Source organism: Thermobia domestica, chromosome 15, assembly GCF_964235325.1.
Source record: "Thermobia domestica chromosome 15, izTheDome1.hap1.1, whole genome shotgun sequence".
NCBI lineage: Eukaryota > Metazoa > Arthropoda > Insecta > Zygentoma > Lepismatidae > Thermobia > Thermobia domestica.
The window spans coordinates 75,438,089-75,456,524 of NC_137468.1; the positions used below are offsets into that span (position 1 = coordinate 75,438,089).

The window sequence follows — 18,436 nt, forward strand, 5'->3', positions numbered from 1 at the left end:
GAAAGGTGTTAAACATGCGGAAATTATTCGTCTAATACAGTGCTGTCCAAATGGCGGCCCGCCAAACCGTTTTCTACGACCCACAAAACTTTCACGATTCACGATTTTTATTACTGATAATATTTTCATTTATATTTATTTATTCGTTTAATGTTTCCACTCTTCTTTTGAAATAACGCATCCATTTAGGGCTTCTGTACAACAAAAAAGGGCGTAGACATCCATTTCAACAGTTTTCCCTAAAAACTGTGAGTTTGGTGGGAAAATAGTGTCAATGTTTGATAGTACTTATGTGTGTGAAAGTGCATTTAGCACCATGAAAATTGTGAAGAATCGCTTCAGAAATTGCCTTGGAGATTCTTCTCTTTTACATCTCCTGCGGCTCGTAACAATAGGAATGGATGTAGATATCCCAGCCTTGTAAGCTGCTAGTCACCCTCATTTGTCACAGATTGAATAGGTAATATTTCAAATACCTTTTTTATATTTTTCTTTTGTAGCGTAATAATAATAATAATAATAATTATTATTATTATTATTATTATTATTATTTAGCTGCGGCCCTCCACTTTACTAGTAAAGACGGTTATGGCCCTCAGGCTCATTATAATTGGACACCACTGGTCTAATACAAGCGCAGTACGGTGACAGCTATTTATCGCGAAGCAAGATTTACGAAGGGATAGAGCGTTTCAAACAGGGAAGAACTTTATGTAACGAGCAAAAATCGCACAGGCCATCTACGTCAACGATTGAAGAACTTGGGTACATCATCATGAACCGGAAAGTAAGGTTGCGAGCATTGTTTGAAAACACCCAAAAACTTTTTTCCGACGGAATCGAAACACGTGTGAAACGTTGGGGAAAATGCGTTGAAGTGCAGGGAGATTATGTAGAAAAATTGTGTATTTCAGATTTCTATCATTAGAATAAATGTATATTTTCTCAAAAGTCCCTTTACTTTTTGACTCTCGTATACTTTTGGTATTACCTTCATTTAATTTTCGTTTCCGCCTCAAGATATGTTTGTTTATATAAAATGGCAAATCTAGGGGGGGCGACATTCAATATATTGAAAATATAGACACTATATGAATCTGAATGCAAGTAACAATTCTTATGTACACACACACACAATATATATATATTTTATTGCCTTTTATTTATTGCCCATACAGATATATATATGTACATATGTAATTTACATATGTAATTTACATACACACCATGTAATTTACAACATGCTTTGTACTTCAGTTACCTTCTTTGACATATACGTTTTTTGTCTTTATAAGAAATTTTTACAAATCCAATTTTTTGGTTTTATTTACCTAATATTACATAGTTAGCTAGTTTCTGAATATATATGTTTTGTATATATATATATATAAAAGTATTCAAATTTATAAAAATTTTGTACTATTTAAAAGAAGAAACAGGATTAATAAATTATTGCATTGATTACAAGCTATGCAAATGTTTTCTTTCAGTAATATCTGACTTTAAAGTAATGAAAAAACAATGTTATAGCACAAAATAGGAAGTAGATAGTACGAAGAAGTTACCATTTTTAAATGTTACCACACCTACTACGTATCACACGTCACAACTTCAGTTTGTTTAGTATGTTTTCAGCCTTAGATATAATAAGGGAAGAAAAAGTTTGGATATTTCACAAACAAACAAAACAAACAAACATTATAAGAAATAACAAATATACTTACAATCACGCTTGAGATTTTCCCAGAGTTCTCGCCACGCAAACACTGAACACATCACATATTTTTTTAAGTACCAAAACTCTGAGGCACTTCTATAAACATTACTTTATATTTTTATTCTCTTATTACTAAATATATATATTTTATACTATATTTTCTCATATATATATATTCTTATATATTCTTAAACTTCAGTAACGTAATATATTCACAAAGGCACTTTTTTTTTTAATCAATATTTGGACAGTCTGCTCACAGCCTCAAGATGCAAGTGTTAATTTATTTTTCTTAAATCTCTGACTTGCAAATCGTATCTGTTCTAGGTATCTTTCATGTCCCTCACTAGCAATGACTAGCTAAAACCTGAGAAAAAAAAATCTGAAAGAACTATTTCATTGAAGTTAGATGGATATAAACATCTAGCCATAGAACTATTTAGGAACTTGCGATGATGGTAGCACGTGATGTTCTACTTTGAGCAATACCTTCATCTTGCTTATACACTTGTGGTCCCTCGAAATATTTTATCCACCTTTCATTTCACTTAGTAAACAAAAGCACCGACATATCTCACTTCAATATCAATTCCTACTATATGGCTAAATTCAAAATTCTCTAATTTACTATTAATATTAATAATATATATACCTATATATTTATAAATTCTTATATGTATCACATAACATGCATCGTTTTAGCTGTGAGTATACACATACAATATTTTTGGTTACATCAATTTATGACACAAAACACTTATATATGCGTATGTACTAAACACATTAAACAAACAAACAAACAAACGAAACTCATGCATTACTTATATCAAACTCAATGAAAAAGAAGAGAGGAAACGAACAAGGATAATATATATATATAGAGCTGAAGTTTACACAGAATTTTAGAGGCTCAAGGCCTGCATTTGACATACAGATTCTTGAACAGCATTTTGGATGTGGGTTACTTCACGACTCATCCCGCCAGAAGAAGCCACAGTGGAATGTGGTGTAGGAGGGGGAGTCATAGGCAGATGGGATAACGGCGGAGCATCACCGGCGCCACCCAAGGAATTATCCATCTTGTCAGTCGGGATCACTTGTACTCCATTCACGGTTTTAGCAATGAATTTTCCCCGATGCTGTCCTGTGCGTCCTCCTCCTCCTTGACCTGGTGAATTTGACTTTCGTGGACTAGCATAGCGGCGCTGCTTATTGGTCTGATTGTAAACGTGGGTGCTAGGAGGTGCCTGTGTTGAGGAAGAAACATTCTCAGATACGCGAATAACAGGGCAGGATAATGGTGAGTAGGGAGCAGAAGTGTACTTCTTGTTAGGAGTAGGAGGTGGTGGGGATTTTGGTTGGCTCTTAGATGCAGGTGTGTTATTCATAGGACTGTTATGTCTGGGTTTTAATCTGTTATCACGGGAATAGGATGGCTGAAAGGGACCAGAATCCGTGGAAGAAAATGACTGATGTTGAGGTTTATTTGTTGAAGGATTATTGTTACTGGTTACCATATTATCCCTTCCATAGTATCTTGAATTATACACATGAGATGGAGGAGCACACTGAGGATAGTAAGGATACTGTCCCACGCATGATGTCAGATATACTGTATGATGTGGATACACTGTTGATGAAAATGGATATATATAAGTTTTGTGACTTGGACAAAATGAGGAATGTGTTATATTGTCATGGGTAGTTGTTACCTTCTTTGTTAAAACCCGATGTGTCACTGCCGAAGAGGAGTCCTGCTCCTCACACATCTGCAGCTTCAACAGAGACACTATGGGGGCTGATGGCGGATGATGTGGTTTCGTCCAACCCGTACCAGCTTCCAATTTAACAGAGTCTGGTCCATTCTTTTTCTCTACATCTTTGTCTCCTGACCCAGACACATCTTTTTCTCCGCTTGAATTTGATGCACTATCCTACAGAAAAGACGGATGGACTGGTAGAGAACTACTTTTAACAAACCTTAGAAGTGTAGAGGATGATTTGTAAAGGTATGTTTTAATGGATTCTTGCGTCAAATACTACAATTTAAAACAAAGAATGAAAAAAAAGTATCTAATTTGTAATTTACTAGACTGCATACTCCTATTAAAAAAAAAAAAAAAAAAAAAAAAAGTTTGACGAAGGCTTTGTCCTTCTGAAGAATTTCTGGCAAATGTGCGTGAGAGAACATGACACTTACAAGCAAAAACTTTTTAGATTAATGGATGTAGTTATTTTATAATAATAATAATAATAATAATAATAATAATAATAATAATAATAATAATAATAATAATAATAATAATAATAATAATAATAATAATAATTATTATTATTATTATTATTATTATTATTATTATTATTATTATTATTATTATTATTATTATTATTATTAACATGAATGTACAATCATGATGTATAACAAAGGTAAAAACACTTTGTTTCAAGATCTTTTTAAAATCACTTTATAGAACTATATTTCTATGGGTCTTAATACAGAGACTGGTCCGTTTTCATCAGAACAGTTTGCAGACAGTGATATCTATCAAACAGTTTCACACAGCAAGAAAACTGAACACACATGTTTATCAGACACTCAGCTTTATGCAGTAGAGTGAAGATGTAAATGGGCACAAATATCGCTGATATATCAACTTCAGCATTTTCCGCGAAGCAGAACTTTGTTACAATTAATCCTGATGCACACTAGCCTCCTCAATCTACATCAGTACGTTTCATTCAAAGAGGGCGTCAGTGAACTATAGACCTGGGCTAAAGATACATGGTATTGTGGCTGTGTGAGGATACATTAGTATAGTGTGTTATGGCGAAACAATTATATGTAGTCCAATCAACAGCGAATCATACAACCCATCATAAATTCAGGCTGCAAACTGTCCACAGCGCAAACTTATGTGCGTTAACACTACAGCGTATCATGGGCCAAAAGAACACTGTATTATCTAGCTAGTGATCACTGGAAATTTGCTGTGATAATGGACGAACCTGTACCTAACTGATTGTGCAAATGTTCGGGCTATCACTTACGGAGGTTTATGAAAAAGACCGATGTAACTTCGCTGAAGTTAAGTTTCAATGCCAAGAAAGTTTTCTAAAGGTTTAATGATTGTTCCTGGCTTTTACTAGAGGAAGCTCAAGATTCGTAAGGTGGAAAGAACTTCGAAATTAGTATTGTTAATTACTAGGAACATGTTCTATCCCCTGCTTACAAAAACGAAATGTCTGCATTCTATGTTGATGACATCCATCGTATCGAACTGCACGACGCTTCAAGTCACACGGCGAAAACATCGACGCATGGTAGTTGCAACTGATATCCATGCTATTCCGTTAGAGGATATTCTTAAGATTCCAGATGCTAGTCCCATGTATTACTCTGCTTTTGGACTTCACAAATGGCGCCCCTCATATATCGGGTTTGCATGGTAAATGGCCTCGAAAAAGCCTGCAAATCAGGAGTCGTATATAATTCTGGTGCAGCTGCAACGAGATGCGCTTCAGTGGAAATTACGATGTTGAGCAATAGTCCATACTGGTGGTAATCACATCGAGCATGACTGATGGTGGCGGGGTGAAGTATTTTAGGTAAGCAACATTTTCAGTTTGTTCCGATAAAAGCGGATTAACCTCTGTATTGTACATACTGAAATAAATATATGAATAGCACAATATATACAGAGTGTTGTTTAATTCGTGTGTCAATTTCATTTGTTCACTGTGCAAAATTGGTATGAGGTAAAGCCGTGGAATTTGGTGTAACTTTAGACGAAGGAAATAAGTTTTGTTTCGCCATAGAAGCATGTCACTTGTACTGAAGATTGAAGAGATATAGGGTCAAAGATCAAATTTCGATTTTTTCCTTATGGGATTCCAATGTTAAATTCTGAAACAGACTGAAAAAACGTAAATCGAAGTGATAACAAAGAAAAAGCTGTATGGTATGATTCTATGACGCAAGCCGACCAAATATGCGTCAATCAAGCGTCAAGATCAGAAGTGACGGTCAGATCAAGGTCACAGGTCATCTTGAGAACCCACTTGAATACACTGAAAACAACGCAATGTCCGTACCTCATCATGTCAAATGGTACATTAAGGCTACTTTTCAACATAGCCACCAAGTCTCTCAACGTAGTCCTCTCATCATGGTAGTTCGCGCCATAGAAATCGTTACACAAATTTTAAGTCCAAATTAATAACAAACTCTTGCCCCGTTTTCTTATGCATCCAGAAATACACTGGTCTCAATCGATTAGTTGCTTCTAGTATTGAATCCAACTCCTCCCCCACCTTCACCTCCTTGTCTAAAGCAGTGTGTCTGACGTAGTACACTCTTTCCATTCAGCTGAAAAAGAAACAGGAATCAAATTTGCAACGTTATAGCTTTAAAACAGTCTTTTCCATTCGTTTGTTCTGAAATATTTTCAAGAGCCCAAATTTAAAAAAAGTCACACAATGTTCCCAGAGCTTCATAAATACCTTTAGTTTCATTCTTTCCTGTCTTTAAAGACTGCAAGCTAGTAAGATGCTCCCTAAGAAATTGCCAATAAGGGCAGTAGGTTTTGTGCTTCCTAAAGTCTGTAATGCACGCACAGAGCTCTAAAATATCTACTGACAGAAATGAGTGTTATTCAATGATTCATTTAATTTCTTTTCAGCAATTGCAAGCAAATGTTCCAGGGGCGTCATTTGGCAAGACAGGAGGGTGTAATTCCCACTCCCGAGCTTCATAAATACGTATTGTTTGATCAATGTATAGTAATACACTAATAACAAGTGAAAATCTCATGTCGGCGGACAATTCCCCCCCTCCCGAATAAAATATAAAAGACACTGCTTTTAGCAAACCTATAGAGTTACGATAGCACATTGCTAGAGAGATTACATTTGCTTTCAAGAGTCGAAGGTTTGATCTCAAGCCATATGAGTTCCTGGGCGACATTGAGTGAGAGAGAGAGAGAGAGAGAGAGAGAGAGAGAGAGAGAGAGAGAGAGAGAGGTTGATTCAAGTGTGGAGACAGAGAGGGATGATTTATACACAGATTTAGAATTGGGGAAAAAATGATCGGACAGCATTCGTATTATGACGAAAATTGTGATTTTGTAGAACAGAAGGGAAGGTTTCGAACTGAGAGGATCACATTAGGCAGTTGTCGAATTAAGGTGGAGAACTCTTTTTAGAACATCAGATGATTACGAAGGGAGAGAAAGATCTTGAGAACTGAGGAATTAAGAATTTAAAAAATCTGCAGCTTCCGAGACGGGTTTCGAACCACGAACCTTGTAGTTATCGAACCATGACTTTATCCATTCTGCTACGGAGAATATGTACTCGTTCAGTTATTATGTTTCCTTTAGCTACGTTGAAAGCTAACTTAATGGGATATTCCAAAACTCGACTCGGTGGATGCGCCATTCAGATAGGACGTAAACCTCTTGTAACTTAAGTACAATGTGCATAATGAACTTCCCCTTGTTCAGGACACTTTTAAAAGCAGTACAATTTGTTACTAATTGTGTTAATTAAGCTACATTTGATAGAACCATCAGATAAAGTAGTGCCAAACCCTTTGCGTCATTGTCTGTTAGGTGAATGGTTAACGTAAATTACTCCTACGTGGATGGTCCAAGCTTCGAATCAAGACCATTCTTATTGATTATTTTCTTTGAGCTATGCTCATACTGTGCATTCTACAAGTTCAATTATGAAGTGATGTAGTCACAGCTAGTTTAATTCGAAATTATTTTCAAATATAATTGTTATTACATGGCACTCCTCACTTGTTTGTAGCCCTGCACAAATGCAAAATTGTTTTAAATGTATATTTTACTTTCAAGTATGATTGCTTAAAAAAAAATCTTTTCCTTCAACTTTAATTTATAATTATTTTCTATTTCTTAGTTATAACATATTTTCTATTTATATTGTATTCTATGGTATACGTTTATTATTTACATTTTATGTCTTACATTTGAAGAGGAGCTTATGATAATTCAGAGCAGCAGGGACATACACAGGATGCACGACTTGGCAATCCAGAGCTCCTGCCCCCACGAAATCACTACTACTTTTCTGTAAATTATATCTAATTTTAGAGATGATAGACATTTTAGTAAAATATGCCCTCAATCGCTGAAATAAATTCCTGTCAAGCTTTCGATCGCTGAAATAAATTCCTATCTACGCCCCTGCAAAGCAGTGACGATATTAGGGAGTGATCAGTTAGTGATGCCTCCCTGGAGCAACGGCACTCCAGGTTACAAGAGGTTTACGTCCTATCTGAACGGCGCATCCAACGAGTCGAAGTTTTGGAATATCCCATTAAGTTAGCTTTCAACGTAGCTAAAGGAAACATAATAACTGAACGAGTACATATTCTCCGTAGCAGAATGGATAAAGTCATGGTTCGATAACTACAAGGTTCGTGGTTCGAAACCCGTCTCGGAAGCTGCAGATTTTTTAAATTCTTAATTCCTCAGTTCTCAAGATCTTTCTCTCCCTTCGTAATCATCTGATGCTCTAAAAAGAGTTCTCCACCTTAATTCGACAACTGCCTAATGTGATCCTCTCAGTTCGAAACCTTCCCTTCTGTTCTACAAAATCACAATTTTCGTCATAATACGAATGCTGTCCGATCATTTTTTTCCCAATTCTAAATCTGTGTATAAATCATCCCTCTCTGTCTCCACACTTGAATCAACCTCTCTCTCTCTCTCTCTCAATGTCGCCCAGGAACTCATATGGCTTGAGATCAAACCTTCGACTCTTGAAAGCAAATGTAATCTCTCTAGCAATGTGCTATCGTAACTCTATAGGTTTGCTAAAAGCAGTGTCTTTTATATTTTATTCGGGAGGGGGGGAATTGTCCGCCGACATGAGATTTTCACTTGTTATTAGTGTATTACTATACATTGATCAAACAATACGTATTTATGAAGCTCAAGGGAGGGGGAATTACACCCTCCTGTCTTGCCAAATGACGCCCCTGGAACATTTGCTTGCAATTACTGAAAAGAAATTAAATGAATCATTGAATAACACTCATTTCTGTCAGTAGATATTTTAGAGCTCTGTGCGTGCATTACAGACTTTAGGAAGCACAAAACCTACTGCCCTTATTGGCAATTTCTTAGGGAGCATCTTACTAGCTTGCAGTCTTTAAAGACAGGAAAGAATGAAACTAAAGGTATTTATGAAGCTCTGGGAACATTGTGAGACTTTTTTTTTTTAAATTTGGGCTCTTAAAAATATTTCAGAACAAACGAATGGAAAAGACTGTTTTAAAGCTATAACGTTGTAAACTTGATTCCTGTTTCTTTTTCAGCTGAATGGAAAGAGTGTACTACGTCAGACACACTGCTTTAGACAAGGAGGTGAAGGTGGGGGAGGAGTTGGATTCAATACTAGAAGCAACTAATCGATTGAGTCGTGTATTTCTGGATGCATAAGAAAACGGGGCAAGAGTGTTATTAATTTGGACTTAAAATTTGTGTAACGATTTCTATGCCGCAAATTGTACAAGTGGCTGTTCATAGTATAGTATAGTATAGTCATCTGTATACTCAGTCGCTCAGACTTAATCATCGGTATTGAAACGTTGGCCAGCCAAGAATTTCTTCATCGTGCCATATACTACCCTACGAAATGCTGAAATGTTCGAAAATGGATTTGCCTATCATTACGAAATATCCAATGGCAGTGACATTCTGTTTGCTTGATGCTGTTATTAGATATAACCCGCTTCGAAAAATTTGCACCGTCTGGAGATGTTGCTATGGTCCATACAGTATTACCCATACACGCATACAATTTTCCTGTGCATTCCGCTTAGGTTTTGTTCACAAAAGATGAACACATGGGTCTCATTCTTCATAAGGCGCTATAGGTATACTTACTCCAATAATTGCCGACTGCAGTACGAACTTCAAACAACAACTACTACAATTTTCACGTCCCAGATCAACATGATATCTCGTCAAAAGGAAGTTGTGCGTTACTTATCAATCCGATACATAATTTAACAACACTGAATAACGAAGTTAAACGAGTGTAATGTACTTGGAAAACTATGGATTTATTTATCATATAGAAACACTACCAAAGCATTAATTCGTGCTAAGTTCTCACCGAGATTCTCCATTAAACTGATTTCTAAATGAATGAAGAATGCTGTCTACATTTCCTATTATTTCTATGCTCCAAGCAAGTATTATTTTTGACTCAAAAATCCATTAATTACCTCTACTAATCACCCTGTATGATGATGCTAAAATTATTCAAAGTAAAAGTAAGTTCTAAAATGATTACACACCTGCTGATGGTGAAGTACACTTCGCTCCGTTAACTTTATATTTAGCGCTAGTATTTAGTATATTACATGAAAAAAAAAGCACAAAGTATTATTTTCTGTACGCTAATATCGCTATCAAACACTGAAAATATACGGTCAATTCAGAATATAGTTCTAACTACCTAATTTTAAAAACAAGTAATGTTCATTCACTACGACGCATATTTTCGTTAATTTTATCTCCAAGTACAAGTTACCCCGGGTTTAATGTCGAAAGGATGCCCAGGTCTCATACATGTACAAGAGGCCACTATACTACTTAGCAAATTATTAACATTATTGCCACAATTTGTATGAAGAAAATATGTGTGTTTTTCTTAAGACACAAATCCGAACACCTGAAACGGTTTCTAGTTGTGACAGACTCATGCAGATCCCATATGCAAATAAAAGGAAGGGATCTTTTCAGTATAATAATGATAAAGAAAAGGAAATCTTCCCATTGTTAAAGCAAATTTTTAAAAACGATAACAGCAATTACATCCTAACGCGTATTTGCTTAGAACAATAAGAACTCAAAAAACAATGAAATAACTTTTACCTAAAATAAAATTCCTTTACATTTATACACACAACTAAAATTTACAATGACACTTTACGTAGACCTGGGTAAATTTACATAAGCACGCAACTGCATATGTTACAGCTGTTACTAACGTTTAAAGTTAGCTTATCATTATCAGAATATGTGTAGAAGTGCGAAGATTCAAATTCTGGCTTTACAAGTAGTAGTACTATGTGTGTCATCTTTAGAATCAAATAATAGATACAACCTACTACGTAGCAGTATATATTTTATATATTATATATATATATATATATATATATATATATATATATATGGGATGGCCAAATTTTCTTCCTTTTTTTTACGAAGGGTGACTGAAAAGTTTCGAGCCTAATATAGAAAATGAGAATCTAGAATAGAATAATTATTTGCATTAGAATAGTACAACCTTTGATATTAATATGTATCAAGCTCTTGGGTCTAAGTACTTTCTTTTGACTTTTACAGGCTCTTGAAGTGAGTGAGATGGCAGAACTTGGGAAAATGGGGGGAAAAAATCGAGTACAGGTCAGTCATCAAATAACTGCAATCCAAAGGAATGTCGACGTCTGAGATCCACCAGGATATCGTCAATACCGTAGATGAATCTGCCCCTTCATATGCCACCATCAAAAGATGATGCAGCAATTCAAGCATGGTAGAGGAGTGTTAAAAAGGAGCCGAGATCTGGGAGACCAAGTGCTACCACTACGGAAAACATTGGCCTGGTACTCGATACGATCACGGAAAATCGCCGATAGTCAACTCGACAGATAGCAGACAGGCTAAGCATATCACAAGAGCGAACAGATCATATTCTGAAGAATGAGCTTGGTTTAATGAAAGTTTCTGCTCGATGGGTCCTACGTTTTCTAACCCCGAATAAAAACAAACTCGGTACCTCCTATCCGTGGACAATTTGAAACTGTTAGAACGTAATGTCGACGGCTTTCTCTATCGATTCATCACTATGGACGAGGGTTGGGTATACCATTACCAGCCAGAAACAAAACAACAATCCAAACAATGGAAGCACCCCTCCTCCCCTTCCCCAAAGAAGGCAAAAGTGATTCCCTCCGTTCGCAAAGTGATGGCCTCGTCCGTGCGAATTTTATCACTGATAGAGAATTTGATTACTTCGAAAAATTTTTATCAGATATAGTAAAGATTTCCAGGTTTAGCCTTTTAAGCAAAATGATTTATTATTTATTTAAGAACGAAACTATTAAGTAGTTTCTGCATACTTTTGTATTATAGTGGACAACCTTACGACCTTTCTTGTTTTACTTAACTTTACAAATTAATAATTCAATGTGACACACACACATACATACAGAAATATCCATAAGTTACGAATAAAAACTACGTTAATTTTAGATGAAACATTATATAACAAACAAACACATTATATTAGTTCAATTTTATCATCATACAAACTCATGATTTTCATTATTATATTATTTTGGAACGCATTATTTTCTTTATAGTGTTAAAGTTTTCAGTTATAAATGTACATATTGTAACACGTTGCAATCCACTTTAGCTGTAATTTTCTTTTAAATAATTTTCCTTAAGAAATTCTGAAAGTATGATAATAGAAACTATGGAGAATATAATTATCAAATAATATACATTATTGTGATACGCTTTTCAACAGCACTTGCAAACTTTCGCCGAGATGATTACAGAAAAAAGATCTCCAGTTCCTTACCAGAGGGTAGCGTTCCCAAAACTGATGCAACGTTCCCTCTTTGTACTGCCATACTGATGCGTTGCAGTAGAAAAGAGGTTGCTCTAGCGTCTCCTGACGATAAATAAATGCGGTGTCCGACTTCTTTTATAAAGTTAAGACCTTCGGGACCCCAGGAACCACATGATTCTATAGCTATAGTGACAAAATGATATTTGTCAAGTAAATGCTGTACTTCTTGCGTTTTTCTGTTTCACGGCGACTAGCCACGTTGCCAGCTTGTGCTGAAGAAGAATGTAGATTTGATGGGGCGAAGGTATCGGAACAAGTAAAATCCCATAGAAGTGCTTTCCTTTCTTCCACGGTATTAGGGTCATACCATCTGGCCTCTTACCGTCTGCACGACTGCATCCCAACGGTTCGCGCATAAAAGGAACGCCTGCTGAAATTAGTGCCCTCATGATAATGTCGCTGACGCTGGAGTGGCGTGAATGTCTGCCCGCACTATTGGCACAGGAGAGTCCGAAGGCCCTTCTTGTTTACGACAATTCTACAGACAGGACATTCCAAACGCAGTGCACTGGAAATTCGAAAACTGTCATTGGGAATATGCAATCCTAAAGAAGGCGATGGGATAGCAATCCTAAAGGCGCCTGCTTCAGGAGATGATGTAGCTAGGAGTTTGGTCTTGTCTTCTGGGTTATCGGATGACTGAAGTAGAGAAAAAAAGTGATGATTTATAAGGGGATCGCCCCAAGAGGATTGTAATCCTCTCTTATCAAGATCAGGGGGATCTGATCCCACCATAAATGACCACTTAGAAATGCTGTCGTTGACATCTGAATCCGTTACAAGGTTAAGATCTTGTTGGAGAATGGTCTCGATCAATGGCTTAGCGCCACAGAATGAAGACAGAAAGGATGAAATAGCCAGGTCCATGGCGCGGCGAATGCCAAGACTTCCGTGGTTAACAGGGAGGGACGCCTGCAACCAAGAGTTATTGTTGAGTGAGCAATTCAGGATAGATTCTAGGCCGGCTTTTAAGGTGTTGTCATAGCATTCCAGAAGATCAGCATCCCGCCAAGATGGAGCACAGAGAAGAAAGTATAGCAGCCTTGGCATGGACAATGAGGCGCGTAGTAGGTAAAAGGCAGTGTATGCTGAAATCAAGGAAAGACGTGTAAAGAAGAATTCTAATTTAGAAATTTTGTCTTTTAGTATTGTTCGTCTTGCCTCATTAGATAATGCTACTCTTAGTAAGCTGGCGTTATCTGTCGAAATTCTTTGAATCCCAGGCGCGGCTTCGTCAAACAGATTGAAGAGGTTATTAACCTCCTCATTGGAGACTCCGAGAAAGCTGACCTCACATTTGGAGAAATTCATTTGCAATCCGATCTCCTTAGCCTGTCTATGGATCATTTCTAATGTCTCTAGTACTGTATCCTTGTCTCCAGCTACAGTCCCGTCATCCAAATACCATATGTTCAGTTACGTATTGATACTGGTAACGATGGATTGTAAAGTTAGTGCGAACACACCAGGGCCAAGAAGGTCGCCTTGCTGTACGCCACGCTGAGAGAGGATTATCTCGTCTCCTAAGTATAAGTTGCTCGGTTGCGAGTAACACTGATGGACGTATCGATAAATTGACGGAAAACTGTTTTTTACCTGTATGAGCATAGAATCACGATTCAAGTCGTTAAATGCGTTTCTAAAGTCTATCTTCAGAAACTTTCTCCTGATGGTGTGGAAAATAGTAGTACATACGAGCAGCGTGAACTGCTGCTTCTGCTTCATGTGGGACGCATACTCCTAGTTGGTGTGGGGATAGAAAATGTTAGAGGTTCTCTAATTCTATGGCAAATGATTTTGGCTGACAATCTCCTCTACACATTGCCTACTGCGAAGAGACGAATGCCACCACTTTTCTTCCTCAAAGCTATTAGTGATGCTCCAAAGAAAATAGGTCTAATTTCCGTGGGCACATCACCCGAAATAATCAGGTGAAGAATATCACAGATGGTGTTAGTCAGGTGGTCTTTAGCTTTGCAGTCTTGGGATAGTAGGAGGTCCTTTAATATTGAAGGACGGAGATTGTCCATACCTCCTGATGACCCGGAGGGAAAGATTTAAGTGCCTTCGTTAACTCGTCAGCTGATACTCTAAGCGCTACAATACTGGGCTCAATGAGATCGGGAGGTTCAAAAGGGTGGCTGTGAGCCGGATGTTTCTCTTTTAATGCTTCTAATACAGTTCTACTCGGAGAAGCTATAGTATCTTCTGAGATGAGAAGCCGTACTGCGCTGCGGACATCACCGTCTACTAATTTGTTCTCGGCACTCTTGATGTTAAAAGTGGAATTTGCTGGTCGTCGAGCTTTAAAGAATTTTTTACTGTGGTTAGGAAGGGCTTCGCAGCGAGAATCAGAACATTGCACTCTTTGTTCAACCCATGATGTTAAATTATTCACTTTGGCAGCTTTTGATGGAACGCACAGTGTTACGTAAGGAAAAAAGAAGAGATCCACTCAAGCTTCTGAGTTGTTTGTATGTACTATCTGTTGCAATACCTCGCACAGAGAGTCTGCCACTGTAGCTCTAGCCCCTCGAGGTACCCTGCGTAACATGGGAGTAGAAGACTTTAATCTTGCTAGAAGCTTATTGCATTTGGAGATCAACATTTTTCTTAGGTACTCGACATTATCAATGGATGATTGTGACTTCCGTGAAAGCGAGCATGGTTTGGTTTTATTGATTCCATAATGGCACCTGCTATTATGAATTGCTAGGCCTTTCAAACTAACACACAATTTGTTACCACGCTTACAGGTAGTCTCGTTAGGCCTGTTTGAAAATTCAATGCTTTTGTTTAAAGCGGTATCATTTTGGGTTTGATTTTTTTTGGCTAAATTTTGATCCTGATGCGTTGCTTACATGGGAGATATCAGCATTTATGGACCTGCAGTCTTTATTGATGTCATCTCTAGTAACAGGTAAAGGATTACTGATATTGTTAGAAGAATCCCGATTATCTTCAATAGTTATTATAAAATTTTAAATAATTTTGGAACTATATTCAGAACTGCACCCTAAGACAAAACACTAAAATGCAATAAACTGACTTTCACCTCTAACAAAAATGTTAATAATCGGTCCTTAAAAAAAAAAAGTTTGAACTTAGTAACTTAAGGTTGAGTAGTAAGTAATTTCTATTGAAAATATTTGCATCTCGCGAAGTTATACAGACATCACAACGAAATTATCTTAACTAATTGTATCATTTACATGATTAATTTTGCCCTTTAAAATTTGTTTCACATTTTAAATATTTAACTGTTTCAAATATGAGACACTGCTAGTTAGCTCGGGCAGAACTGAAATTGCTGCAAGTGATGAGATATATCACTCTGTGTCCAAGTGAAACAACGATGAAGGAATCAATATACTATTACAGAAAGTTAGTGACCACCGGTGGTGTATTGGATATCCAGAGAACTGGTAAGCTTTCAACATTACGGTCTGGGGAAGACTGAAAACATTAAAGGAGATGTCTCGATCGAAGTCTTTTCAAATCCACAAATACGCAGCAAAAGAAAAGTGTAAAACATGCCATACTATGCGTATTGTTTCCCGAGAAGAATTACACTTCCGACCGTGGAAGTTTCATTATGTCTGAATTATTTTCGGAAAATTATAACAAGTACGTAATTCTGTGTTACGATACTTGAATGGAAGGAAGAGCACCTGTAAGAAAATATTCTTTGAAGCAATGAAGCTGTGTTGCATAAAGGAGAAATTCGTTAACAGACATTAAAAATCACAATTGGGCAGATGAAGATCTCGTAGAGAAGTTGAAAAGGATACAGAACGAGATAAAATGTGACGGTCTGATTCGGTGTCACTTCTAGTATTTGTGAATCTACCTTTTGCGAGATATGTCAAGAATGCTGAAATTACATGGATATATTACAGACGTTCGTGTGGTCAAGAATTTCTGCATGGGAAGAGATGCGCGAGCTGGTATTTAGGCAAGACTGTGCTCCCTTGTATTTTGTCTGGGATGTTGGGAATTTACTCAGTAGTCTTTCAGAACGGACGTTCAGGGCCCATAGAATGGAATGCAACGTGTTGCATTTCATTCCCTGTCATATTTTTTATCGGTGGGCAAAGAAACAAGAATACCGGAATAAACCAACTCCAGATGAACATGAAAACAAATTGTATTCATATTTGCTTGTTGAATTTCCAAGGAAGGCCGTAAAACATATTTCGTTCGTTTCGAAAACGTGCGGAAAATACTGCAGACCATCGAAATGAAGTAACTGCATAAAATAAGTGAGAAAGAATGTGCGTTCTAATTTACATACGTGGGTCGATATTATTAAATTATCTGACACATAAATGTTATTTCTGATCTGGAATAAGCTGTAAGAAGACTTTTACAATGAAATCAAAAGTTAAGTTCCCATAATTAATTTTGACTTTCTAGTCTAAGTTACGCATATGGCGGAAACAGTTTTTATGTTTTTTTTTTTTGGTTATGTTAGTTTTCTTCTTTTAACTTCAATCAGAAAACAATATTTCTACAATGATATTAAAAACATATCTGGTATTACTATTAATGCAATTCCTTTTCAGAGTTCAAGTAGTAATATTAGAAAACAATCATTGTTGCTTGCGAGCATATTAGCACGAATAACTTTCACATGGTGGCGAACTAGCTGTAACTACAAGAAAGATGAAAATACTTTAACATTATTGATAAATATCAGATATGCTATTGGCGCCTTGAACAATAAGATTTCCCATGTAAAAATAAATAAATGAAAAACAAGTAAGGCCTGACCCCGTACAGATAGTTGAATTTTGAAAAAAAAAAAAAAAAAAAAAAAAAAAAAAAAATTCACGAAGAGAGAAGAATGTCATGTTTTTAAAAAGCCTCTATTACAATTCAGAAGCTAGTCTTAACAATAACTAAATACTGCAAATACATAAATAAATTGGAATACAAAATTACAGGGACAAAGCAAAAGCAGGTTACCTCTTGCGAATACCTTACATGCATTAAGCCAAACAGTACAATGGTTAATGATTTGATTATATATTATTATTCTGAACAGAAATTCATGTAAGTCCAAATTTCAATACATTCGGTGATGCAAAAGCTTGATGTACAAGTAGCTAGTATTAGCGAGTCAAAAGATAAGTTACCTTTGCTTACTGACTAATTTTATTAAATAATAAACTAATTGCTGAGCAAAGCAAAGCAACTTTATTACAAAACCGATATCTTGTAACAGTTTTGCCAACTAAATATATTAAGCCTAGTGTTTAGCTGGCGAAACTGTCACAAGATATAAGTTTTACAATAAAAACTGGTTTGCTTTGCTCAACAATTAATTTATTATTTAATTATAGTATATAATAGACTAAGCTGGTATAATGAGGAATATGACTTAAGTTTACAGCAACAAGGCTACATGAGATGAAGCCTGTTTGAGGAGGAATACGAATTACTACTCGCACTTTTAACTAAGAGAAGTATTCTCGGTATGAAAAAAGGCTACGATACAATCACGATTTCCAGATCTCAGTCAAGATTTAATAATTACTCCAGTGAATATGACGTTAATTAAAACCACTACTTGCCTGTGTTAACTGAAGTTCGTGAAAATTAGCTGAATTATTTCAGAATTGTTTTACTCGAGCCGGCTCGTATGTAATACCCAATACCGAAGTTGTGTAGATATAAAACAGTAATTTGGAAATGCAATCTCTATCACAGGATGAATATGGCCCTATTCTGCATAATGAATCAAACTGACAATTTAGATTACGAAAGAAAAAGAAAAAAGAAAGAAAAGAAATAAACCGAAAGGCAGTTATTACCTATATTTGGTGATGGTATAGGGTTATGATGAAAGGTTTTAGAATAAACTTAACTACTGCAGTCTTTTTGCAGATCAAGAATTTGTGTTTCTTCATTTTGACGATACAACCTGTTCAGGACTTTAGTAATAACGTTTATATCTTCAACAAACAGAACATTCCTTAAATGTATAAAACATATCACAAAATGAGGATTTGAAATAATTTTGAGAGAAAGTATTCA

General features: G+C 36.2%; 1 protein-coding gene across 3 annotated transcripts in view; it reads right to left on the bottom strand.

Annotated features, from left to right (window-relative positions):
- Positions 1 to 1,143: 1,143 nt before the first annotated feature.
- LOC145671093 (uncharacterized) overlaps positions 1,144 to 18,436 on the bottom strand; it is a 58,648-nt gene continuing 41,355 nt past the window's right edge. For all 3 annotated transcript variants that reach the window (XM_081739852.1, XM_081739850.1, XM_081739851.1), the window contains exon 6: positions 1,144 to 3,651. In XM_081739852.1, coding sequence (XP_081595978.1) covers positions 2,620 to 3,651 — 1,032 coding nt within the window. In that variant the 3' untranslated portion in view covers positions 1,144 to 2,619. The remainder of the gene's footprint in view (positions 3,652 to 18,436) is intronic.